The 27,003-nt window shown below is 41.9% G+C and overlaps 1 protein-coding gene across 2 annotated transcripts in view; it reads left to right on the top strand.

Annotated features, from left to right (window-relative positions):
* The window catches only part of LOC125464400 (collagen alpha-1(XXVI) chain), a 457,976-nt gene that overhangs the window by 313,706 nt on the left and 117,267 nt on the right, over nucleotides 1-27,003 (top strand). For both annotated transcript variants that reach the window (XM_059655273.1, XM_059655274.1), the window contains exon 2: nucleotides 24,194-24,316. In XM_059655273.1, the coding sequence (XP_059511256.1) occupies nucleotides 24,194-24,316 (123 nt within the window). The remainder of the gene's footprint in view (nucleotides 1-24,193; nucleotides 24,317-27,003) is intronic.

A 27,003-nucleotide genomic window follows, 5' to 3' on the forward strand; every position in this document is an offset into this window, starting at 1 on the left:
GTAGAAGACTGAAACACCCACTCCCAGAAAGGAGTATAGTGGCTGGTGGGCTGGGGACTGGGTTTGGTGAAAATATCTGTACAGAGATTGATTATATTTTTTTAAATTGGAAATGGGTTTTTGTTACCAAGCTGAAGTTGAGATACAGAATGAGCAGTGATTAAATGGTCAGCAGACCTGAGGGGCTGAATGACTGTCTTCTGTTCCAATGTTTCTAAGTTCCTCCACACCCAGCCTTTCCAAGTGATATGAAGACAAGTCATCCTGCTGGGCTTTGCTGTGACTACTGCCTAAGGCATCAACTCGAACCTCAACACCTCATTTGTACCCAGGTGAAAAGACGGCCGGATTCTCATGTGATATTTATTAAAATAACATGGAATTCAGACTCCAGTCCAGGAGAACATTCCTGTGTAAATGTCTGCTTCGGAGCTGAGACTTCCACATGGGATAATGGGGAGAAGGATCTACAGAGATGAGAAATATGTGGGTCACATGCAAAAGGTTGAGAGTTGGAATGTCATTTATTACAATTTAGTAAATGATACGTGCTGACTGTTTGTTGTATGGCATCAGCCATAAAGGTGGCTGGTAGTTTAGTAATTTGACTCTTTCAACAATTACAGTTATCACCCTGCCAGAAGGAAGTCTGCCAGTATTCATCTCCTCTCAGGAGCACACTTTATCCGTGTGTCGATCATAATCATCATTTCAATGGCATGAACTTTCACAAAAATTAAAGCTGCATTGCTTCCTTACTGCCTGGTCCTAATTGGAGTCAATTTTGTGCTCTCTCCTCTCTGGTGGAACCATATTACAGTACAAAGGGCAGCCTGGCACTCTGCCCACTGGTCTCCTGCCTGTGCTGTCAATCCACCTGGTTTCAGGGTGGCTCAGTTCGTCCAGGCAAGTGTCTTGTCACTTCTGTTTCAGAAGGCACCTGGACAGCCATTGAAAAACCAGCACAAACTGAGGCCATTCAGCCCTGTGCCAGCAACTAGACTGGAGCTATGCCATCTAGGCTGAAAGACAAGACCTGAGAACAATGCTGGGAGAATACATGAAATAAATGATACATTTCAAGAACGGCACAGATTATAGGATTGATATAACATAATATCTGAAAAATATATTCAGGGTAATGGAAACTAAAAGCTTATTAAATTATCTATGTAACAGTATCCAGGAACATAAACAACCCTTTGAAAGATTCCAGATGACCATAAGATGTCGGAGCGGAAGTAGGCAATTCATCTCTTCAAATTTGCAGCACCATTCAATGAGATCCTGGCTCATCTGATTATCCTCAACTCTACTTTCCCGCCTTACCATATCACCCTTGATTCCTTTACTGATTAAAGTCTGTCTCAGGCTTGAAAACACTTAATGGCCAAATCTCGATAGCACTCCGTGGTGAAGAATTCGACAGATTCACTCCCCTCTGAGAGAAGAAATCCTCATCTCTTTCTTAAATGGGGAAAATTGATGTACAGAGAGATCTGGGTGTTCAGGTCCATTGTTTCCTGAAGGTGACAACGCAGGTCAATAGGGTGGTCAAGAAGGCATACGGCATGCTTTCCTTCATCGGACGGGGTATTGAGTACAAGAGTTGGCAGGTCATGTTACAGTTGTATAAGACTTTGGTTCGGCCACATTTGGAGTACTGTGTACAGCTCTGGTCGCCACATTACCAAAAGGATGTGGATGCTTTGGAAAGGGTGCAGAGGAGGTTCACCAGGACATTGCCTGGTATGGAGGGTGCTAGCTATGAAGAAAGGTTGAGTAGATTAGGATTATTTTCATTAGAAAGACAGCGATTGAGGGGGGGGGGACCTGATTGGGGTCTACAAAATCATGAGGGTATAGACAGCGTGGATAGCAAGAAGCTTTTTCCCAGAATGGGGGACTCAATTACTAGGGGCTATGAGTTCAGAGAGAGAGGCGGAAAGTTTAAGGGAGAATTGCATGGAAAGTTCTTTACGCAGAGCGTGGTGTGTGCCTGGAACGCGTTGCCAGTGGAGGTGGTAGACGCAGACACGTTAGCGTCTTTTAAGATGTATCTGGACAGATACATGGATGGGCGGGAAGCAAATGGACACAGACCCTTAGAAAATAGATGATAGGCTAAGACAGAGGATCTCGATTGGCGCAGGCTTGGAGGGCCGAAGGGCCTGTTCATGTGCTGTAATTTTCTTTGCTCTTTGTTCTTGTTCTTTGACGGCTTATTCTGTGATTATGTTGACTGGTCCTCGACTCTCCCACAATAGGGAAACAACATCTCAGCATCTACCTTGTCGAGCTTCATAAGACACTTTTAAGTTTCAATCAGGTCACCTCTCATTCTTCTAAATTCCAATGAGCACAAGTCCAAACTGCCCAACCAATTCAAACTTTTCTTGCAGTACAGGAAGCATGGCACCCCAATGGTTAGCACTGCTGCTTCATAGTGCCAGGTACCCTGGGTCAATTCTGACAAAGGGTGACTGTCTGTGTGGAGCTGGCAGGTTCTTTCCATGTCTCTGTGGGTTTCCTCCCACAGTCCAAGGATGCACAGGTTAGGTAGAATGGCCATGGGAAATTGCCCTGTAGAAGTCCAGTGTTGTGTGGGCCAGCCGTGGTAAATGCAGAGTTGTGGAGATAGGGTGGTGGGATGCTGTTCAGAGGGTCAATGTAGATTGAAAGAAGACATTTGGCTTAGTTTATAGCGTTCTTTGATTCCATCATAAGACGGTCCCTCCATTCCTGGCATCAGCCAAGTGAACGTTGCCTGGACTGCCTCCAATGCCAGTATGTCATTCCTCAGATAAGTAGACCAAAACAGTTCCAAGTATCAAGGTGCAGCCTAATTAGTACCTTGTACAGTTTTTTGGCAAGATTTCCCTATTTTTATCCTCCGTTCCCTTTGGAATGAAGGGAACAACATTTAATTAGCCCACTCTATTACTAGCTTTTTGTGATTATGGAAGAGGAGTCCAAAATCCCTCTTTTCTGTAGCTTTCTGCAGTTGTTGATCATTTAAATAATGTACAGCTCGCCCATTCTTCTTGCCACAATGCATAATCTTACATTTGCCCGCATTATATTCCACCTGCCAAGTTTCTGCCTACTCACTTAATCACACTCTTTGTGTCATCTTCATTAACTTTCCCACCCATTTTTTGCGTCACCGCAGCAATGACAATAGTACGTTCTCATCCCTCATTAGTCATTCATATATGTTGTAAATAATTGTGGCCCCAGCACTGATCCCTGTGGCAGGCCACGGGTGACGGGTTACCATCCTGAAAATGCCCCCTTGTCTATCTTTTATTAGTCAGCAAATCCTGTATCCATGCTAACACATTACTCCCGACTCTGTGAACTCTTGTCTAATTATGTGGCCTCAAGTGCAGTAACTTACCAAACACTATTATGGAAATCTGAATCTATTACACCGACTGGTTTTCCTGTATCTATTCTACTTATTACCCCTCAGAGAATTCCAAGCAATTTGTCAGCTGTGAATTTTTCTTCATGAAGCTACACCGACTCTGCTGGATCATATTAAGAATTTCTAAGTGCTGTGCTAATACACCCTTTGTAATATAGCCCAACAGTTTCCAAATGGCAGACATTAAGCTAACTGGTCTACACTTATTGTTAACAATTCCACTCCTTTTTTAAATGTAGGTGTTACATTGGCAGTTTTCTAATTTTTTCAAGCTTTTTTTTTAGAAACTGAACCTTCTTGGAAGATTATTGCCAGTGCATTCACTGTCTCTATTGCTGCTTCATTTAATATGCTAGGATGCAACCTATTATTTATTGACTTTTTGCTCTATTAATTTCTCCTAGTACTTTTTCTCAAGTGACAGATATTGTAGTTACTTTCCCCTCCTACTTCTCCTCATTGTTTAGTTAGTATTTTTGAAAATGCTACTTGAGCCTTTACTATGAAAACTGAAGCAAAGTATTTGTTCAAATTCGCTTTGCCATTTTCTGGTTCCCTATTATTATCTCCTCAGTGTCGCAATCTGATGGGCCTATATTCATTTTACCTCTCTCTTTTCATATATTTAAATGAGCTCTTGCATCTGTTTTTATATTAATTTCTAGTTTACGTCCAAGTTTTATTTTTTCCCTCTCTTTTTAAATCATCTTTCATTGTTTTTTTTCCCCAGGCCTTTGGCATATCACAAATCTTTGTTACATTGTATATTTTTTCTTTCAATTTGGGGCTTTCCTTAACTCCAGTCATCAACCGTGGCTGGTCTCCCCTCTTCCTGGAACGCTTTTCCTTACTGGATATACCTTTTTTGGAACAACAAACTATTTTCTTGAATAACAAAGTGAGGAGCTGGATGAACACAGCAGGCACACTTCTTTGTCACACTTTGTTATCTTGGATTCTCCAGCATCTGCAGTTCCCATTATCACTGATACTATTTTCTTGAATGTCTGCTTTTTCCTCATTCCTTTGTATTTACCCTTTTAAGTTCAACATAGTTGTATCTGGCCCATGTTTCTCTCTTGGAAACTTGAATCCTAAATCCTGCTGTGTAATGGTCACACTCTCCAAAACGACTTTTTAAAATTCTGAAATTTATTAGAACTTCCATCCAAAATAGTTTGATTTCCAGGTGGATCCACAACATTTTCCAGAAAAGAGTCTCACACACACAATGTGAATTCTTTCTCATTGTTGTCTCTGCAGATTTGATTTTCCCAATCAATAAATAGAGCCACAAATGATTAATGAATTGCATTTTCTACATGGCCCGATTATCTTCTCATTTATTCTATGTGCTACAGTAGATCTGCTGTTTGGGGACCTCACAACTATTCCCATGAGTTTCTTCTTCCATTTATCATTTCTTATCTCCACCCATAATAATCCTGTATGTTTCTTTTGAAAATCATTTCTTGCTACTGACTATCACTGGTGAATATATTGCCAATCAAGCAGATTGTTTTGTATTGGATGGTGTCAAGCATCTCGAGTGTTGTTGGAGCTGCACTCCTCCAGGCCAATGGGGAACATTCCATCATTCTCTTGATGTATGCCTTGTCAATGGTGGATAGGCATTGAGGAGGCGGGAAGTGAGTAAGTCCCTGCAGGATTCCTCGCCTCTGACCTGCTCTTCCAGTTCAGTTTCTGGTCAATGGTAACCTCCAGGATATTGGTAACAACTCAAGACTAGGCATTCCTTGACACTGTGGGCCATCAACAGCAATAAAATTGTACTCCAGCACAATTTGCAACCTCATGGCCTGGCCTATCCCTCGCTCAAACATTGCCATCAAGCTAGGGAATCAACCTTGGTTCAATGGAAAGTGCAGGAGGGCATACCAGGAGTAGCACCAGGCATACTTACAAATAAGGTCTCAGTTTGGTAAGTATTTGCACACCAAACAGCATAAACAGCAAATGGTAAGCAGATCTAAGCAATCCCACAACCAACAGATCAGATCTAAGCTCTGCAGTCTTATCACATCCAGTTGTGAATGGTGGTGCACAATTAAACAACTCACAGGAGGAGGAGAGTCCATAGTTATTCCCATCTTCAATGATGGAAGAGCCCAACACGTCAATGCAAAAGATAAGGGTGAAGTATTAGCAGTAAGCTTCAGCCAGAATTGCTGAGTAAATGATCCATCTTGACCTCTGCCAGTGCTCCCCAGCATCACTGATATCAGTCTTCCAACTTGATTCACTCCACATGATATGAAGAAATAGCTGAAGAAATTGGATACTGCAAAGGCTATGGGCCCTGACAACATTCCAGCAATAGCACTGAAGACTCCTGCTCCAGAACTTGCTGTTCTTCTAACCAAGCTCTTCCATTGTAGTTACAGCACTAACATCTATCCAATGGTGTAGAACCAAAAGTAGGACAAATCCAACCTGACCAATTACCACCCAAATAAGTCTCTCTCGATCATCGGTAAAATGCTATCAAGCAGCACCTGCTCAGCAATAATCTTCAGTGACGCCCAGTTTGGGTTCTGCTGAGACCACTCAGTTCCTGACCTCATTTCAGCCTCGGCTCGAACATGGATAAAAGTGCTGAATTACAAGGATGAGGTGTGAGTGGCAGCTCATGACATCATGGCTGCACCCAACTGACTAGCATCAAGGAGCCCGAGGAAAACCAGAATCAAATGGGAATTGGGGCAAGCTTTCCACTGGTTGGAATCATAGGAAGAAGGGTTATGTTGAATGTCAGTCATCCCTGCTCCAGAAATTTCTGCAGGAGTTCCTCAGGGCGTGTCCCAGGACATAGCATTGCTGAAATTCCTTCAGCCTCATTTGGTGACCCTTTCCACCATTTTGCTGATGATTTAAGGGTAACTGGCTGGGTTGGATTTGTCCTGCGTTTTGTGTACAAAAACATACCTGAGCAATTTTCCACATTGGGGAGACCCAGGTTTGTTACAACATTTTCAACATGTTCCTCAGGGCAGTTTAGTTGTCACTAAAAAGTTGGATACACGGCTTAGATGGACAGAAGCAGGGGCATACACCATGTCTGGAGGCCTGATTTTTTAGTTTTCCTCGAGGGAAGAGGCTAGGAACAGTTGACTGAGTCTGTGTAGCCAGGACTCAAAAGTGGCTTGTACCATTCACCAAGGTTCTTAGACAGCAACTTCCAAACCCATGACCACTTCCATCAAGAAGAAGGGCAGCAGATACTTGGGAACACTACCCCCTGCAGGTTTCCCTCCAAGCCACTCACTATCCTGATTTGAAAATACATCAGTGTTCCTTCACTGTTGCTGGGTCAAAATCCTGGAGCACTCTCCCTAACAGCATTATGGGTCTACCCACATGGACTGCAGTGGTTCAGGAAGGCAGCTCACTTTATCAAGGGCAGTTAGGGATGGACAATAGCCATTGACTTAGCTAGCAACCCCGAAATCCCATTAATGAATTTTTTAAAAAGACATTTTGGTGAGCTGAGAATGTCGGGGGATGGGGGGTCATGGGGGGAGGTGGAATCATTTCCCAGATGAGCAAAAAGTGAAAACTTGTGAATATCTTGTGAAGCTTAATGAAATTTAATGACCCACTCCCTCAACGATGTTGGGATGGGGGAGCTGCTGATAAACCCTGGTCTGTCTTGATCATATTTGACATTTGCTGTGCAGTCTTTGATCAGCCCATTAGTTTATTCATGAGGACAGCCCTGGAAGTTAATTGTAGGTTGGTTCCTACTCAAAAGTCTCGGCAGACACTTTGTCACCAGGGAAGATATATTTAAGCAGATAACAAAAGATGAATGGTAACTGAGACCTTGTGGAGGACACAATCAGTTTGTCAGCAAGTGGACAGAGTTTAGGAGAGAGATAGTAGGAACTGCAGGTGCTGGAGAATCTGAGATAACAAAGTGTAGAGCTGGATGAACACACCAGGCCGAGCAGCATCAGAGGAGCAGGAAAGCTGAGGTTTCCGTCCTATACCCTCCTTCAGAAAAGAAGAAGCGTCTAGGCCCGAAATGTCAGCTTTCCTGCTCCTCTGATGCTTCTTGGCCCACTGTGTTCATCCAGCTCTACACCTTGTTATCTCTATGGCCAGAATTTAATTGGGTTTGGATTGTGTTTTCTGGGAGAAGGAATCTGGCTGTTGGTACTACAGCATGAAGATTTGAAAGCTCCCTAGTTAACTTCCCATGATTAGCTCTTGGAAGTTCATTTAATAGAAAACTAAGTTATAAAGTATTACTGCCTTTGGGGAAATTTTAAAAGTGACCCTGATCAATCGCTTCAGAAAATCAACTGAGAAACTATTATTTATGCCTATGGAATGACACTTCATGAAAACTACTTCAGTAACCTGTTATTGTTTTGTTATTTCCTAACTACGTTTGTCTGTCTTTTGTGTGAATGAGACTCAAAACAGATTTTTGTGTCTAAAGTTTTGGAGTAGATATTTTGTATTTAAAGCATAGACCAATTAGATTACTTTGTTTAATTTTGCCCTACTGAAGTTATTCTAACAACAATATACTGGTAAGTCTTTTGTTTAAGATACAAACTGGTGTCTGGGATTCGTTGCTCGAAAGTCTAGTTAGGAAATCATTGGGGTCAATTTTGAGGATCTTTGAAGGGTTTAAATTTACCATGTTTCAAATACAAAAGTAGAAGGCTGATCTGGTTCCGTTGTGTGTCTCATGTAATAGCATTCCCATTTATTCTAGGTGTTGGAATATAAGTTGTAACCATATCGTACATTGTGTTATTGTTCTGATGTTGTAAAGTTTACTGTTCGATCAAAACCATGGAATCTTGTGGTTTTTCTTAGTGAGCTCCCTGGATCTTAACTTTAAAACACAATGTGTCCTAACCAGGTTGTAATGTTATTTTGATGATCTCATCTGGGATTGTACTTCTGATATCATGTCAAACGGCCTGTAATTAGCTTTTTCTCCTCTCCATCCAATCTGCTGGAGACTCTCACTGATTTTGAAAAATCACAACCGATGAATCCACTTTCTCTGTAGCTCTCTCTTCTGGAATTCTAAGATATAAATTATCTTCTTAAGTTTTCCAACTGAGATACTAATTACATGAATATCGTCACACTTGTTAGCCACTTGAATTACCCTCAATTTCTAGAATGTAATTTAGGTCTTCAACTGAAATGGTAGGCACAGCATGCTTCAATATCCCTGTAGTTTCCCCTGCCTCTACCCTTAGGGACCAATGTTTACTTTAGACACAGTTCTCCTTTATGTTTACTTTCAAAAGATCAAAAATTTCTATTTTATATTCCTGGGCTAGTTTCTTATTGTATTTATTTCTCGTTTCATCAAATTTTTGATTGTCCTTTGCTAGTTTCTAGTCCTCAGGCTTACTATAACTGGTCTAGGAAACATTATGCACCCCTTTTTTTAGCCTAATACTGTCCTTAACTTCTCTCAAAAAGCACAGATGGATTTTTCTTGCTGAATTTTTGGCTTTGTAATCACAATGTATTTTCAGTGTACATGTTAAATTGTTTCTGTAAATGTTTCCCACCGTTAGTTTACAGCTATATCATTTAGGCCACTTACCCAGTTAATCTTACACATCTCCTCGCAAATCTATGTAATTGGATTTGTTTAATTTTAAAATTCTTGTGTGGGACTGGAGAAACTCTGTTTTAAATTTAATATAGAATTCAATGGCATGATGAACCTATTTTTCAGCTAGAGGATCTTGGACTGAGATTACTTAGTTATTGTGCCCATTGCACAATATAGATCTGAAATAGATTTATTCCTGTTGACATCACAATATTTCATCCCAGAAAACTTTCATAAAAGTATTCCGGAAACTCCTCTTCCAGATGAACTTTGTCAATATGATTGGTTCCGTCCATGTGTAGATTAAATTTCTTCTTGATTTATTGCATTGCCTTGGTTACAAAGTCCAATTATTTCTTGTTTAATATTCTGTCCTCTAGTATAGATGGGATCAATAAATTACACTAAACAGTATTTTCTGATCCTTGTTATTTCTAATCTTTATTAATACTGATTCTTCTCCTCACTTATGAAACCAAGATCCTGTCTCATCATTATCCTCATGTCAGCCTTTAATATGAGGGTTACTTCTCCATTCTGTCTTTTTGATATGTTGCATACTACGTAAATCTTATTTCCAAATCTTGGTCACCTTGTAACCATATCACAAAACTACTTATTACATCAAACCTAATTATCGCTACACAGTGAATTCATTTATCTGATTACAAATGCTTTATGGGTTCAGATAAATGTAATTTTTGTTTTGTTTTAAATTATTCTTTGCATGGACTTTATTCGCTGAAGTAGTAGTACAGTTAGATCTCTATTCCTTCCTCACCCATTTGTTACTTATCGGTACAAACAAGAATAACATGAGAGAGAAGCAGGCGTGGGGAATTTTGCCTGTCAAAACTATTCAACCATTCAGTACGATCTCAAGCTTCTCATGATCCCATCTCTCCCCATATCCCTGTGCCCAGTTTGGTACATTTCTGTCTTACCTTGACATTTCTCTTTAGGTGACCGTATCCCCCTTTGCCTATAAGAATTGAAGATGAGAAGAAATAGGAACTGAAGTAGGTTGTCTGACCCCTTGAGCCTTCTCCACCGTTCAATAAAATCATGGCAGATCCGATATTCTTCATAGATAATAAACTGTGAGGCTGGATGAGCACAGCAGGCCCAGCAGCATCTCAGGATGCTGCTGGGCCTGCTGTGTTCATCCAGCCTCACACTTTATTATCTTGGATTCTCCAGCATCTGCAGTTCCCATTATCACCGATATTCTTCATGTCCACTTTCCTGCACTTTCCCATAACCCTTGATTCCCCAACTGATCGAGAATCTATCTCAGCTTTAAATATACACAAGGACTCTTTCCCCAGAGCAAGGAGTTCCAAAGATCCTCTGAGAGAAGAAACTACACCCATCTCAGTGTTAAATTGGCACCCCTTTATTCTCAGACTATGCCCTCTGGTCCTAAACTCCCGTGCAGGGAAACATCTTTTCAGCATTTACCCTTTCAAGCCCTTTAAGAATCTGATATGTTTCAATGAGATCAGCTCTCATTCTTGTAAATGCCAATGAATAGAGCCTCTACCTGTTTAAAAACTGAAAGAACTGCGGATGCTGTAAATCAGGAACAAAAACAAAGTTGCTGGAAAAGCTCAGCAGGTCTGGCAGCATCTGTGAAGGAGAAAACAGAGTCAACTTTTCGGGTTTGGTGACCCTTCCTCTAGCTGTTTAGCATTTGGTTGTAAGACAGTCCTTCCAATACCCTGGATCATCCCAATGAACCTTTTGACCAAACTCCCTCTTTTAAATTAAAACCCTTTCCACAGCCCAAGTTATAGGATTCTTCAGGACATTGATCTCAGCCAAGTTCAACTCAGTGAAATAGCTCGGTCTTTCCTGAGACTGGCACTTTAATCCCTTGAATGAATGAATTCTTTCCACACCAGTATTTAAGCCATATTTAATTCTTCACTTTGGTTTACCCAATGCCAATTGGCACATGGATCTGGGAAACATCCAGAATTTATTATCTTTGAGGCACTGTAGGTCAATTTGGGTGTGAATTCCTCAAATTCTCTCACATTGAAAGAGGCGCCCGGACCTCTCCCTCCCACTTCAAGCTCATCTCCAGCCAGTGTAAGAGGGCTGTCAGCCACTAATAGCACAAAGGGAAGTTATTCAGGCCATTGAACCCAAACTGGTCTTCTGCAGAGCAACCCACCCCCCTGTGCTCTCCACATAGCCCTCCAGGCTTATTTTCCTCAAGTGGCCATCCAATTTCCTTTGGAAATCATTAATTCTTTCAGCTTCCAACCATTTCTCCTCCCCTGATCTCCTCTTTCCCCCACACCTCCTGCCCCACCTTCCCTGGGTCACGGCTGGACCCCCCCCCCCCCCCCCCCCCAACTCCTTCCCTGGGTCAGTGTCCCTGGGGCTGAGTCTCCCCTCCACTGGTCCAGTAGCTCCTGGCTCTGTCTTTTCTCCTGACTATCTAGAATCATTGCAGAAAAGCTGAATGGTTTTCTGCTGAGCTCACTGTTTTCCACTAATCCAGAGCCAGAGTTTTCAATCTGCCTTGTGTTTTTGATAACTTTCAGTCAGACTGATTAACACCTGATGCAGCGCTGATTGCTGAAGTTAAACTCTCAGAGAAACAGGGAAATGAATTCAGTTGCTGAAGCGTGTGGGAATACAGGGAAAGAAAGTATATGTTCCAGACATCCTGTTCCTTTTCAACTCTGGGGAGAACAAGTAACAGATGGAAAGCTGCTCACTAGGAGCAACAGGATCTTCCTCTGTGAAATGGGAATCCTGGTCAAATTGGGATAGTAGGGATAGTCCCAAAAGATAAGAGGAATTTTAATAGAAAACTCTGCCAGAGAGACAGTGCTGGTAATTTACTGTTTACAAACTCCTGTGAATTTATCAAAATGACTGACTGTCTGTCTGGCATTTAGTTCTGCATTTGTTACATAAACTGAAGAGTGGTCAGATTTTAAAAATGGGAAGCTGACTCCCATGTAATTTCTAGGCTGTTGGCCCATGTCCCACGACACTCTTTTAAGTTGCTAATTTACTAGTTGGATCAACTGATTTTGTGATACCGAGCCTCTCCCAAAGTTGGGAGCTGCCTGCCTGATGCCATCAGCAATCTCTATCTTAGTATTTAACAAACTGAAAGGACTAAAGACAGACAACTCACAGCAGAGATAGTGGAGGCATTGATTGAAATATTCCAGAACGTGCCAGCTTTCCAGCAGATTGCAAAGTCCAAGATTCCTTGTTGGTGGCAAGTCTATTGGAAGCAATTCTGAGGGACAGAATTAACCTGTATTTGGAGAGACAGGGATTATCGAAGAGCAGTCAGCGTATTTTTGGCAAGACAGGCCACGTCTGCTCAACTTGATTGAATTTTTCAAAGATGTGACCAGGTGTAGAGGAGGGAGATACTTTTGTCGTAGTCTATTCGGACTTCAACAAGGCTTTTGACAAGATTCTACATTCGAGACTGATAGCAAAGGTAGCAGCCCATGAGATCCAAAGAAATTTGACAAATTGGATCCACAGTTGGCTGAGTACGGGGTTGCTCTTGTTACTGGATGCCTGTGTCCAACAGGGCCACAGAGGGATCAGCCTTGGGGCCCTTGCTGCTTGTGATTTATATAAATGATTTAGCCTTGATCAGTAATAGATTGATCAGTAAGTTCAGAGATGATATAAAAACTGAAGGGGTGGAAAATAGTGAAGAGGATAGCCATAGATTACAGGAGGAGATAGAAAAAAGAACACTACGGCACAGAAAGAATCCCTTTGGCCCTCCAAACCTGCACTGACACATTTTGCCTTTCCATATTAAAACTGACAGGCTGATCAGTGGCGAATGGAATTTAATTCGGATAAAAGTGAGGTGATGTACCTGGGCAGGACAAACAAGACAAGGGGATACCTGATGAACAGTAGGACCCTGGGAAGCACCGAGGATCAAAGTGACCTTGGAGTGTATATACACTGGTCCCTTAATGTATAAAGACAGATGGATAAAGTGGTCAGGAAGCTATGTGTATACTTGCTTTATTAGTCGTGGTATAGAATTTAAGAGCAGGAGATTTAGCATTGATTAGGCCACAGCTAGGGTATTGTGTACAGTTCTAGAATTCACATTATCATGAGTATGTGACAGCATTGGAGAAGGTGTAGAGGAGATTTACCAGGATGTTGCCAGGGTTGGAGAGTTTCAGTAATGGAGGGAGATTGGACAAACTGGGATTGTTTTCCTTAGAGCAGAGGATATTGATGGGTGACATGATTGAGCTGTACAAAGTAATGAGCAGCGAAGATTGGAAGAAACCTTTCCACTTGATGGAGGGATGGATGACTGGTGAACATAGCTATAAGTAAGCGGCAGAAGATTTAAAGAAGCTGTGAGGAAAAACTATTTCAGCCAGCGGGTGATGGGAATCTGGAAGTCTGAATCTGGAATCTGAAGGTGGTAGAAGCAGAAACCTTCATAACATTTAAACGGTACTTAGATATGCACGTGTGACTCAAGGCATATAAGGCTAAAGACCAAGTGCTAGAAAATGAGATTGGACATGTTAAGTGGTTGCTTTTTACCAACATGGAGGGGATGGGCCAAAGGGCCTTTTTCTGTGCTGTAGGTCTCTTACTCAATGACCCTAAAATCACTAATGTGATGCCCTATTGAAAAAGGGAAGGAGGCAGAAAGTAATAAGCTATACGCCAGTTATCCGTATATCTGTAGTTGCAAAACATGCTAGAGTCCAACTGTTAAGGAAAATTAGGAGGATATATAAATATTTCAACACAATCAAACAGGGTCAACATGGTTTTGTGAAAGAGAAATCATGTTTGACAAATTTAATAGACAGATTTGATGATATATCAAATAGAATAGATAAAGTAGCACATGTGGATTTCTAGAAGTCAAAGAACAAAGAAAGTTACAGCACAGGAACAGGCCTTTGGCCCTCTAAGCCTGCGCCAATCCAGATCCTTTACCTAAACCTGTTGCCTATTTTCCAAGAATCTGTATCCCTCTGCTTCCTGTCCATTCATGCATCTGTCTAGATACATCTTAAATGACGCTATCGCGCCCGCATCTACCACCTCCGCTGGCAATGCGTTCCAGGCACCCACCACCCTCTGCGTAAAGAACTTTCCACGCATATCTCCCATAAACTTTCCTCCTCTCACTTTGAACTCATAAGCCCTAGTAACTGAGTCCCCCACTCTGCGGAAAAATCTTCTTGCTATCTACCCTGTCTATACCTCTCATGATTTTGTAGACCTCAGTCAGGTGCCCCCCCCAACCTCCGTCTTCCTACTGTAAATAATCCTAATCTACTCAACCTCTCTTCATAGCTAGCACCCTCCATACCAGGCAACATCCTGGTGAACCTCCCCTGCACCCTCTCCAAAGCATCCAAATCCTTTTGGTAATGTGGCGACCAGAACTGTAGGCAGTATTCCAAATGTGGTCGAACTAAAGTCCTATACAACTGCCACATGACCTGCCAACTCTTGTACTCAATACCCCGTCTGATGAATGAAAGCATGCTGTATGCTGCCTTCACCACTCTATCGATCTGTGTTGCCACCTTCAGGGTACAATGGACATGAACACCCAGATCTCTCTGTACATCAATTTTCCCCAGGGCTTTTCCATTTACCATATAGTTCGCTCTTGAAATGGACCTTCCAAAATGCATCAACTCGCATTTACCTAGATTGAGCTCCATCTGCCATTTCTCCACCCAATGCTCCAATCTATCTATATTCTGCTGCATTCTCTGACAGTCCCCTTCACTATCTGCTACTTCACCAATCTTAGTGTTATTCAAGAAGGTGCCCATAAAAGGTTATTGTGCAAGATGGAAGCTCATGATATTTGGGATAATGTTTGAGCATAGATTGAGAATTAGTCAATACGTTCTCATCCTATTTCTTCTGCTGTTATGTAAATGTCAGTCTGTACTTGGGGAAACTACTTTCATGATGGTCTATGGAAGGAAGAGCTCCTGTACCTGTCTTATACCTATTGGCAGCAGGTAGCCATTGATTCTGTCAAGCCCTTTTGGAATCTAACATGTTTTATGAAGATCCCCTCTCATTCTTCCAAACTCCAATGAGGATAAGCCCCACTTATTCAGCTTTTCTTCTTAAAACAAGATTAAGATAATCCTATTAAGGAGGTTATAGCAGTAAACTTAGAAAATCAGACAGGGTCAATGAGGTTTTGTAAAAGGGAAATCCATATTTGACTAATGTATTAGAGCTGTTTTAAAGATCTAACAAGCAGCATAAATAAAGGGAAACTGCTGGATTTAGATTTCCTGAAATCATTTGAGATAGTGCCACATCAAGGGTTAATATACATAATAAAAGCTCAAAGCATAGGGGCATGAAAAGTGGATTGGTTGACTAATAGGAAGCAGATAGTCAGCATAAATGGATCATTTCAACATAGCAGGATGTAACAGGTGGTATGCCGCATGGATCGCTCTTGTTGCCTCAATTATTTACAAACTATATCAATGACTTGGACAAAGGGACCTAATGCATGACTTCTAAATTTGTTGATGACACAATGGTAGGGAATTGAATTGTGTTTAGGACGTAAGAAGTCTGTAAAGGGTCATAGATAGCTTTATAGATGGGTTTAAAAAATGGCAGATATGTGAAATTGTGAATAGAAAAGCAGAATACAATTTAAATGGAGGGCAATCACAGAACTCAGAGGGATCTAAGTGTCTTCGTACACAAATTACAAATTGTTAGTTTGCAGGTACACCAGGGATTAGGAAGGCAAATGGAATGTTGTCATTTATGAATTGGAATAGAATACAGGAGTAGGGATGCTTTGCTACAGCTGTGTGGAACATTGGTAAGACCATATCGAGAGCATAATGTACAGTTTTGATCTCTTATTAAGTAAAGGAATTAGATGTGTCAGAAACAGTTCAGAAAAGGATCACTGAACAGGATACCAAGGATAGAGGGTTATTTTATCAGGAAAGGTTAGATGGTCTGGGCCTGAATCTATTGTAGTTTAGAAGAGCAGGGATCTCATTGAAACGTACGTAAGATTCTGGGGTGACTTGACAGGGTGAATGCTGGAAGGATGATTCCTTTTGTGGGGTAGTTTCTCACAAAAATAGATTCTTGACTAATATGTTTTTGGAGTATCATAGCCAGAGGACATGAAGACAAGAGAAAACGACATCCTCTTCCATGCTTCCATGGTTAAATTCTGTTTTATTTTAAAAAATGGACAAACTTGCTGGTCCCATGACTGCATTTTCAGCCATATCCCATTGTTTTTTAACCTCATCACTTTCAAATATATATCCAGCTCTCGTTCAAAACCCTCTTTGGAAACCACCTTCACCACACACACAGGCAGCACATTCCAAATCCAAACAACACTCTTAAGTAAAGAGGTTCTTCCTTTATTTTGCTCCTAGCTCTCTTGCTGACAATCTTGAAATTGTGACTGCACTCCCCCAATTAGTTACTGACATACCTATGAGTGGAAACAGAATATGCTTCATTATCCTGTCAAAATTGTTCACATCTTAATCTTCTCTGCTCTGAGGAGAACAAGACTGATCTTTCTAATCTTTCCTTTCATCCAAAATCCCTCATTCCTGGTATCATTCTAGTAAATCCCCTTTGCATTCTCTCCAGGAATTTAATATCCTTGCAAGTAACATGCCCAGAACTGGACACAATGCTCCAAATGTGGTCTGTCCAATGATTTGTAGAGATGTAGCATCACTTCCTTCCTTTTAAACTGCATGGCTCTATATATAAACCCAAGGATCCTATAAACCTTCTTAAACACTGTTTAAAATTGCCTGGTCATCTTCAGAGAATCATGTACATGAACCCTGAGGTCCCTCTGCTCCTGTACTCCACTCAGAATTGCACTATTGAGCCTGCATTGTTTCCCTATGTTTCTTCTATGAAAATGCATTAGCTCACATTTGTCTGCATTGAAATTCATCTGCCAGGTGTCTGTCCATTTGGCCAAGTTGTCAATGTCTAAAAAGGAACACCTTATCCCCACATACTGCTCCTTGCCCATGAGTCAATTTCTCTATCCACACCAATATGCTATCTCCAACACCATCAGCTGTTATCTGATGACTTAATCTTTTGTGCGGTACCTTGCTGAACTCTCTCTGGAAATCCAAATACAACATATCCAATGGTTCCCCATTATCACTTCTGGTTGAGACTTCCTTAAAGAACACAAATAGATTAATCAGATATAATTTCCCTTTCATGAAGCTATGTGGAATCTAATTAATTGCATAATTTCCTGCCAATGTTCTGTGAAACTAAACCTCACGATCAACAGAGGTTGAGATATGGACATTAGCTATATCCACAAGAGTAAAGCAAGGTACAGCCAGAGCACAGTTGTATACTATGAGAGGAAAGATTGGAGTGATGTATTCTCAGAACCAGACACTCAAACATAAGACATAGAACATAGAACATTACAGCACATTACAGGCCCTTCGGCCCTCGATGTTGTGCTGACCTGTCATACCGATCTCAAGCCCATCTAACCTACACTATTCCATGTACGTCCATATGCTTATCCAATGACGACTTAAATGTACCTAAAGTTGGCGAATCTACTACCGTTTCAGGCAAAGCATTCCATTCCCTTACTACTCTCTGAGTAAAGAAACTACCTCTGACATCTGTCCTATATCTTTCACCCCTCAATTTAAAGCTATGCCCCCTCGTGCTCGCCGTCACCATCCTAGGAAAAAGGGTCTCCCTATCCAACCTATCTAACCCTCTGATTATTTTATATGTTTCAATTAAGTCACCTCTCAACCTTCTTCTCTCTAATGAAAACAGTCTCAAGTCCCTCAGCCTTTCCTCATAAGACCTTCCCTCCATACCAGGCAACATCCTAGTGAATCTCCTCTGCACCCTTTCCAAAGCTTCCACATCCTTCTCATAATGCGGTGACCAGAACTGTATGCAATACTCCAAGTGCGGCCGCACCAGTGTTTTGTACAGCTGCAGCATAACCTCTCGGTTCCAAACCTCGATCCCTCTTTTAATAAAAGCTAAAACACTGTATTCCTTCTTAACAGCCCTGTCGACCTGGGTGGCAACTTTTAAGGATCTGTGTACATGGACACCGAGATCTCTCTGCTCAACTACACTACCAAGAATCTAACCATTCGCCTAGTACTTTGCCTTCCGGTTACTCCCACCAAAGTGCATCACCTCACACTTGTCTGCATTAAACTCCATTTGCCACCTCTCAGCCCAGCTCTGCAGCTTATCTATGTCTCTCTGCAACCTACAGCATCCTTCATCACTATCCACAACTCCACCGACCTTAGTGTCGTCTGCAAATTTACTAACCCATCCTTCTACGCCCTTGTCCAGGTCATTTACAAAAATGACAAACAGCAGTGGACCCAACACCGACCCTTGCGGTACACCACTAGTAACTGGTCTCCAGGATGAACATGTCCCATCAACTACCACCCTGTGTCTTCTTTCAGCAAGCCAATTTCCGATCCAAACTGATATATCTCCCACAATTCCATTCCTCCGCATTTTGTACAGTAGCCTACTGTGGGGAACCTTATCGAATGTCTTGCTGAAATCCATATACAGCACATCAACCGGTTTACTCTCATCTACCTGTTTGGTCACCTTCTCAAAGAACTCAATAAGGTTTGTGAGGCGTGACCTTCCCTTCACAAAACCGTGCTGACTATCTCTAATCAATTTATTCTTTTCTAGATGAGTATAAATCCTATTCCTTATAACCTTTTCCAACATTTACCAACAACTGAGGTAAGGCTCACTGGTCTATAATTACCAGGGTTGTCTCTACTCCCCTTCTTGAACAGGGGAACCACATTTGCTATCCTCCAGTCGTCTGGCACTATACTTGTAGACAATGACGAGTTAAAGATCACTGCCAAGACACAGAGACACAGAGAAAGGTTTGGATAATGTATAAACATTTATGGACAAAATGTAGGTAAAAGATGACCTGATAAGTGTATGCAAGGCATAGTCAGATTTTAATAAATTTCGTAAGGTAGATAGTTATTCTTTCAATATATAATAGAATTTACCAGATTATACACAAGATTGAAAATATTCTCCTTGGAAATTTCTAAATCGGTGTTTCCAACAGTCACACATACCCTTCCTCTCCCTTGTTAGCCTTCACAGGGACCGTTTCTTCCAGGGCACCTTGATCTCCTACATTCTCAACTTCTCCCCACAGTACCATCCCACGTAAACGCAGGAAGGGTCTCGGCCTGAAACGTCAGCTTTTATGCTCCTGAGATGCTGCTTGGCTTGCTGTGTTCATCCAGCCTCACATTTTATTATCTTAGGTGGAACACCTGCCTGTTTACCTCCTTCCTCCCTCACTATCCAGACACAGCTTACATGTGAAGCAGCACTTTACCTGCTCTTCAATCAATCGAGTCTATAGCATTCACTGCCCACAATGTGGTCTCCTTTTTACTGAAACACAGACTGGGTGACCACCTATGTGCACCTCTGTTCTGTGTGCAAAATATGTCCCTGAGCTTCTAGTTGCCTGCCACTTCAACACACCATCATACTCCTATGCCAACGTTTCTGTCGCAGGCCTACTGCAGTGCTCTTCAATGGAAGCTCAAGGAACAACATCTTTTTTCCATTTGGAGACCCTGCAGCTTCTGGGACTCAACAATTGAGTTCATTAGTTTTAGTTCCATCCTTTCATGAGAATCAGGAAAGAGACACCACTGGCAATTATAAGAGACAACATGAACTGGGGGACTATATCTAAATGGTGAACCGCGGGAACGCCCTGGATATGGTCAACAGATGTCTTATATGTAACTTGAAGTTCTGTTATGCAATGAATTGTCTAAAATAGAATAAGAATGTTTTTGAAATTACACAAAGCAGGAGGAGGAGTCTAGTAACAAATGTTTTAGCGGCATGCTGATACAATTGCACTGTTTTAGAAGTCTATGCACATTCACAGGCCATGGAGTAGATTGACTGAAGTAAGAAGAATTCCCTACAGTGTGGAAATGGGCCCTTTGGCCCAACAAGTCCACACTGACCCTTGGAGCATCCCATTCAGACCCATCCCCCTATAACCCACACACCCCTGAACACTACGGGCAATTTAGCACGGCCAATCCACCCAGACTGCACAACTTTGGACTGTGGGAGGAAACCAGGGCACCTGGAGGAAACCCACGCAGGCATGGAGAGAATGTGCAAACTCCACGCAGACATTCGCCCAAGGTTGGAATTGAACCTGGGTCCCTGGTGCTGTGAGGCTGCAGCGCTAACCACTGAGCCACCATGCCACCCTTTACTTAATGTTACTTAAATTTTTGAAATATAAGGGCTCAAAGAAGGTTTAGAAATTTGAACACTCTGCCTGCTTCAGGTTTAGGAATGGCAACATGTTGGAAAGAGTGTTGATTTCCTGTAATGTTGCAGGGGTAAGAAACTTAATCAACACAGAGCCTTTACTGTGGAGTAGTCTCTGATGAAACTGGATATGGAACACAACAAGGCAATTGTTTTTGGGAAGTCAGTGAATTTACAATTGCACAATCTGGACATTTTATTCCTTTAACAAGTCCTAACATCTCTACTTACAGTGACGGAACTAGAAATAGACAGAGAAAAGGCACCATGCGCTTCACATCCCCATGGAGGAGATGGTGGTGTAGTGGTAAAGCCACAGGAATAATAATTCGTCTAGCAGCTATGTCCCTTAGGACTTGACCAGCTCGATCAGTAGTACTGCTGCCAAGCCACTCTTGGTGATGGGCTTTAATATCTCCCACCCAGAGTAAAGTTTGAGCCCTTGCCATCCTCAGTGCTTCCTCTAAGTGTTGTTCAACATGGAGGAGTACTCATTCATCAGCTGAGGGAGGATGGTGCCAGCATGGAGGTTTCCTTGCCCATGCTTAACCTGAAGCCATTAGACTTCATGGGGTCTGAAGTCAATGTTGAGGACTTCCAGATCAACTCCTTCCCGACTGTATACGACACTACTGGGTCTGTCCTGACAGTGGGACAGGACGTATCCAGGGATGGCAATGGTGATGCCTATGACATTGTCTGTAAGGTATGATTCTGTGACTATAACTATGCCAGGCTGTTGTTTAATGAGTCTGTGAGACAGCTCTCCCAGTTTTGGCACAAGCTACCAGATGTTAGTGAGGAGGACTTTGCTGGATCACCAGGGCTGTTTCTGACATTGTCTTTTCAGGTGCCTCGATACCAGGTAATCCATCTGGTTTCATTTCTTTGAGCCTTTGTAGTGATTTATGCAACTGCATGAGTTGTTAATTATTTCAGAGAGCAACTGAGAGTCAACCACATTGCTGTGGGTCTGGAACCACATGTAGGCCAGACCAGGTAAGGGTGGCAGTTTCCTTCCTTAAAGGACATTAGTGAACCAGAATTTAGTATCTGAGGTTCTACTTTGGTTGCCTTTAATATATAGGATTTGAAATTAAAGAGAATAAGTCAATAGTGACTTTGGAACAATAGCTTTACCTGGGAAGTGTTAATCATATCCCAATAAATAGGTCAGATCAAGAGCAGTTGAGAAGCTTGATTGGATAGTTGGACTTCATTGTGCATTGAGACTAGACCTGGTGGCAGTAATGATGTTTCGGAACCGAGTACTGTGATAATCATTGCTCTCATTGAGGAAATCTTGAGAGCAAATAAGGTATTTCAGAATTGATATTCAGAAAAATGCCTAATCCCATTTCTAGCCTTGGGTGACCCAGAAAATGTGAAGCTGGTTGTTTTATTGATGCTGCATGTGTCAGTCTTCTGGATGATTCATCCAGTGTAGTGGATCATATTCTTGGAGGAAAATAATAAATATTGGCCTGTGAAGCCAAGAAAGTAAGCAGGCTGGTTAAAAATAGCTTAGCCACTGATACATTAGTATTAGAAGAAGCTATAGAGACAGGGGTGTAATTATCCATATTCTGAAGGAGATCCTACACAAGGCACAATCTTAAAAAGGTTTGGCCTTAGAATTTTATGTGGATGTCCGTTCCATTGGCACAATGTGCAATTGACATCAGGTGATGCTGCAAAAAAGATTAGCCTTGCTCCTACAGATATATTTGAAAATAAAGAAACTGCTCCCTCCAGTAAATTCTCTAAGATGGGTGTTAGGTGCCATGAAGATTATAAGAACATTTAAAAATCCATTTTTATTTGGGTCATTTTCTGACTAAACATTTTGCATTTTATGTTTGAGGAAAGAAAGGGGATATAGAAGATTGATTGTATTATATGTATTATGAAGGAAAACATTCTGCTAACCTTTTATTGGTTTTGTCCAAGGATTGTTTGCGAGGCTTAGAAAATTGTCTCTGAACAAGGAAATCTGTTAATAATACAAGTAATTAAAGAGGTTATTAGGATTAATTGATTGGGCAGATATAAAGGGTGCACCGGTATTGTGGCTGTTACTGAACTGGTAAACCAGAGTTACAGACTAAGGGGCTCTCTGGCAATTGGTAGTGTCTTGACCCTGGAGAGAGGTCCAAGTTCAAATTACACCTGCTGCAGAGACACGTAATAACATCTCTGAACTTGCTGATTTAGAAAAATAGGTTAATGAAAAAAAAAGGAGCAGCTCACAATCCTGCCCTTAACAGGCTCTACATGTAAATTGGTTCATCATCGGAGATACAAGTGATATAACAGTGGTGAATAACAGGTGAAAAGTTAGATAGGGACTTTGGTGTTTGAGAGAAAAACTATTCGGTTGTTTTGTGAAAATTAAAACTGAATGGTTTGCTTGATGGAAGAAGCTGGAAGAGTGAGTGGTGAATAAACACTACCCACTCAGAAGTATGACTTGACTTCTGCCTGACTGTCTTGGATCTGTTTTGACAAATCTGAACTATATTCCTTAATGGTCAATCTTCCTGTGTAAAGCTTCCAAGTGAATATTATGCAGTTGCAGAATCATAGATCATAGAATCCTTACAGTGTGCAAACAGGCTACTCGGCCCAACAAGTCCACACTGCCCCACCAAAGAGCATCCCACCCAGACCCATTTTTCTACTCCTGATTTCCCATGTCTAACCCACCAAACCTGAACACTCCTAGGCACTATTTGGCAATTTAGCATGACCAGTCTGCCTATCCTGCACATCATGGACTGTGGGAGGAAACCGGAGCACCCGGAGGAAACCCATGCAGACACGGGGAGAATGTGCAAACTCCACACAGACGGTTGCCCGAGGACGGAATCAAATCCAGGTCCCTGGTGCTGTGAGGCAGCAGTGCTAACCACTGAGACTCCATGCCGCCCCCATGATACTGATAAACCTTTGTACTCATAGAACCCCTGCAGTGCAGAAACAGGCCATTTGGCCCAACAAATCCACACCGACCCTCAAAGCTACTGACCCTGACACAGCCCCCTATAAGCCACCTAATCTACACGTCCCTGAACACTACAGGCAATTTAGCATGGCCAATCCACCTAGCCTGCACATCTTTGGACTGTGGGAGGAAACCGGAGCACCTGGAGGAAACCCACGCAGACACGGGGAGAATGTGCAAACTCCACACAGACGGTTGCCTGAGGCTGGAATCGAACCCAGGTCCCTGGTGCTGTGAGGCAGTGGAAAAACTCAGCAGGTCTGGCGGCATCTGTGAAAGAAATTGGAGTTAATGTTTTGGGTCCAGTGAACCTTCCTCAGAACTACAAAATGTCAATTTCTGGGTCAGGAGCAGGAAGTTGGAACGATTATTGATAACCTACCCAGACCAGATGGCAGGACTAATCATTACAACCTGGTCGATTTCTGTCTACTGGAATGAAAGAGATTTAGCCTATAACATCCTGATGCTTTCAACTCAATGGATTCACAGATCTGGAATGATACAATGTGATACTGGGATCTTTCTTTGTTTAGGGCAAATGTCGGGCAGGATCTGAGGGAGACAGAACCCATAAATAACACTGGCAATTCTATGGAAATGTTGAATAGAATTTTAATCCTTCAATCAGGAAGTAACATAATGAGTTGGAGAGACTAAACAGATGGAGGAGTGTGTTTATTTGCTGCTGACGACCATCATTAACTAGTCAATATTTATTTTCCTGCAGGAATTGGTGCCCATACACTGTATCCAAGATTGTGTCATGCCAAGTGCAGAATGGATCACAGACTCTGGTGCAGCGTGTTTACCAGAGCTGTCATTGGCCTGCACACTGCTCCAGTTTGGTGAGGTAAGAGACCACATCGACCCTGCAAAGAGCAACCCCCTCAGACCCACCCCTTAGCCCATCCCTGTAATCCTCATTTCCCATGACTAATCCACTGAACCTGCTTATCCCTGGACACTGTGGGCAATTTAGCATGGCCATGTCTGGATTGTAGAGAGTGACAGCAGGGCAGACCCAGATGTAAGGGATGGCTTGCCAGCATTGTAATGGAAGCCTTCTGTTTGTTCTCCCACTTGATATTCTTCCATGCAAGGTACACAGGAAATCCCTCATGCCCATGAAAAACTATACTGCACTGTGTATCTGTTGATGCTATGGTGTTACTAGTGCATGATCAAGGTCAAAGGTCACTCATGTTAGCAAGTCCTCCCTTCAGGAGAAACCACAGAACTTTATACTGACTTTGGGGCTGGTGTAGGTCTCTGGGACCAAGGGATGAGGTTGGAAAATTCAGTCTGTACTTCTTTGTTTTGAATTCAGAGATGCAGCCCACACTTGCAATCAGCCATTGTCTACACAACGCTGGAGCACAGAACAGTCTGACCCATAGTATCTGGTGATAAACTGTTTCCCCAGGCTCCAGTGCTAACTCTATAATAACAGATTAAAAGAACCTCCTACTGATAGACTGATATTGGAGCAATATATATTCTTTTAGACTTTAACTTTGTGTTAATAGTTCACAACAGTTTCTCCATGTCAAGCCAGCAGCTATCCAGAATTGTTAGTATTTAATTTCCTGAGCTGTTAAAATAATGAAAATCCTGCTGTTTGAACTAACTCCCCTGATAATAGTGAGTTCAGCTCAATATGTGTAAGCCCGGCAACTGTTAATTGCAACCTCCCTCTGAAGAGGAAGCTTCCTCCTCTGTCAATCTCCAAACAGTGTTACAGGAGCTCGTCAAATGAACTGTAAATGGTGATTCCTTGGATACTGGACCCAAGGATCTGACCATCCCTCGGCTAACAGTCTGGCTGTTTTGACACTCTTGGAATTTTCTATGAGGTCTGTTTTAATGTGAGGTTAAACATTTGAGCTCATAATACAGAGAGTGAAATCTATGCAGCCGAGAAATTTGTTGCAGAGTTGTCACAAACTAACTGGAAATCGCTGATAATCATAATGCATAGGTTGCCCCTAAATCTCTCAAAATCCCAATGAGGCCAACAAAATCCATATTGCATGGCAGACTGCTACCCCGGACAAACAGAAACCAAATTAAAGCTTTCTTCATTGACCGTAAACATAATTTTTTTTTCTTGGAATGGTCTTTAACAAGGTCAGAGAAAAGAAAAATATTCTAATTTGTGCAAATAAAATGATATCCCTTCAAAACTTGCAAATATACACACTCTTGATCATGATTAAGTCAAATAAAAGACACATTTGGTATGAGTTGAAAAATAATATAGATAAGGGAAACAAAATCCTGAAGATTAAAAGTCATGACCACAAGGTGGAAAGGTCTTTTTCTCCCACTATCCTTTTGATTTTTGCAATGATGCTATTATCTGTCCAGTGATAGTTGAGCAAGTTAACTTTGGTCTCAGAACATAGAACAGTATAGTGTAGGAACAGGCCAGCACAGGAATAAACCCCTTGGCCCACCTTGTCTGTGCAGACAATGATGCCTTTCTAAAGTAATCCCGTTTATCTGCATATGATCCATATCCCTCTAATCTCTGCCTGCTCATGCCTCTCTCTAAATGCCTCTTAACCATTGCTATTGTATCTGCTTCTACCACCTCTCCTGGTAGAGTGTTTCAGGCACCTACTATCCCCTGTGTTTTAAACAAAAACTTGCCTCATACATCTCCTTTTTAAATATTTGCCCTCTCACCATAAACCTGTGCCCCCTAGTATATGATATTTCCACCCTGGGAAAAATTGTCTGACTATAAACCCTCGCCATGCCTCTTATCATTTTATATACTTCTCTCAGATTGCCCCTCTTGCTCTGAAACTCTAATGAAAACAATCTAAGTTTGTCCAACTCCTCCTTATAGTTTAGACACTCCAATCCAGGCAATATGCTGGTAAACCTCTTTTGCACCATCTCCAAAGCCTCCACATCATTCCTGTGATATGGCGACTGGAGTTGCACACAGTAGTTTTACACAGCTGCAACATGACTCACTAACTTTTATACCCAGATCCCCGACCAATGAAACCAAGCATGCTGTACACTTTCCTCATCACCCTACCACTTGTGTTGCCACTTGCAGGGAGTTATGATCTTGCATCCCAAGATCCCTTTGTATGTCACTGAAATAAAACAAAGAACTGCGGATGCTGGAGATCTGAAACAAAAACAGAAATTGCTGGAGAATCTCAGCAGGTCTGGCAGCATCTGTGGGGAGAAAGCAGAGAAAGCAGGATTTGAAACGTTAACTCTGCTTTCTTCCCACAGACACCGCCAGACCTGCTGGGTTTCTCCGGCAATTTTGTTTTTTTTTACCCTGTGTATATCAATACCTGTAAGAGTTCTGCAACTTTGTGTTTACTGTCTTGTATGGATTCTTTCTACAAAGTTTTCTGGGATTTATAGGAACAGCACAGTGGCTTGATGATTAGTACTGCTGTCTCGTAGCATGAGGGTCCATGGTTCAATTCTGGCCTCGGTAACTGTCTGTGTGAGTTTTTTGCACATTTGCCCTGTGTCTGTGTGGGTTTCCTCTCACAATCTAAA

The sequence above is a fragment of the Stegostoma tigrinum genome, chromosome 27, assembly GCF_030684315.1.
Source record: "Stegostoma tigrinum isolate sSteTig4 chromosome 27, sSteTig4.hap1, whole genome shotgun sequence".
Lineage (NCBI taxonomy): Eukaryota > Metazoa > Chordata > Chondrichthyes > Orectolobiformes > Stegostomatidae > Stegostoma > Stegostoma tigrinum.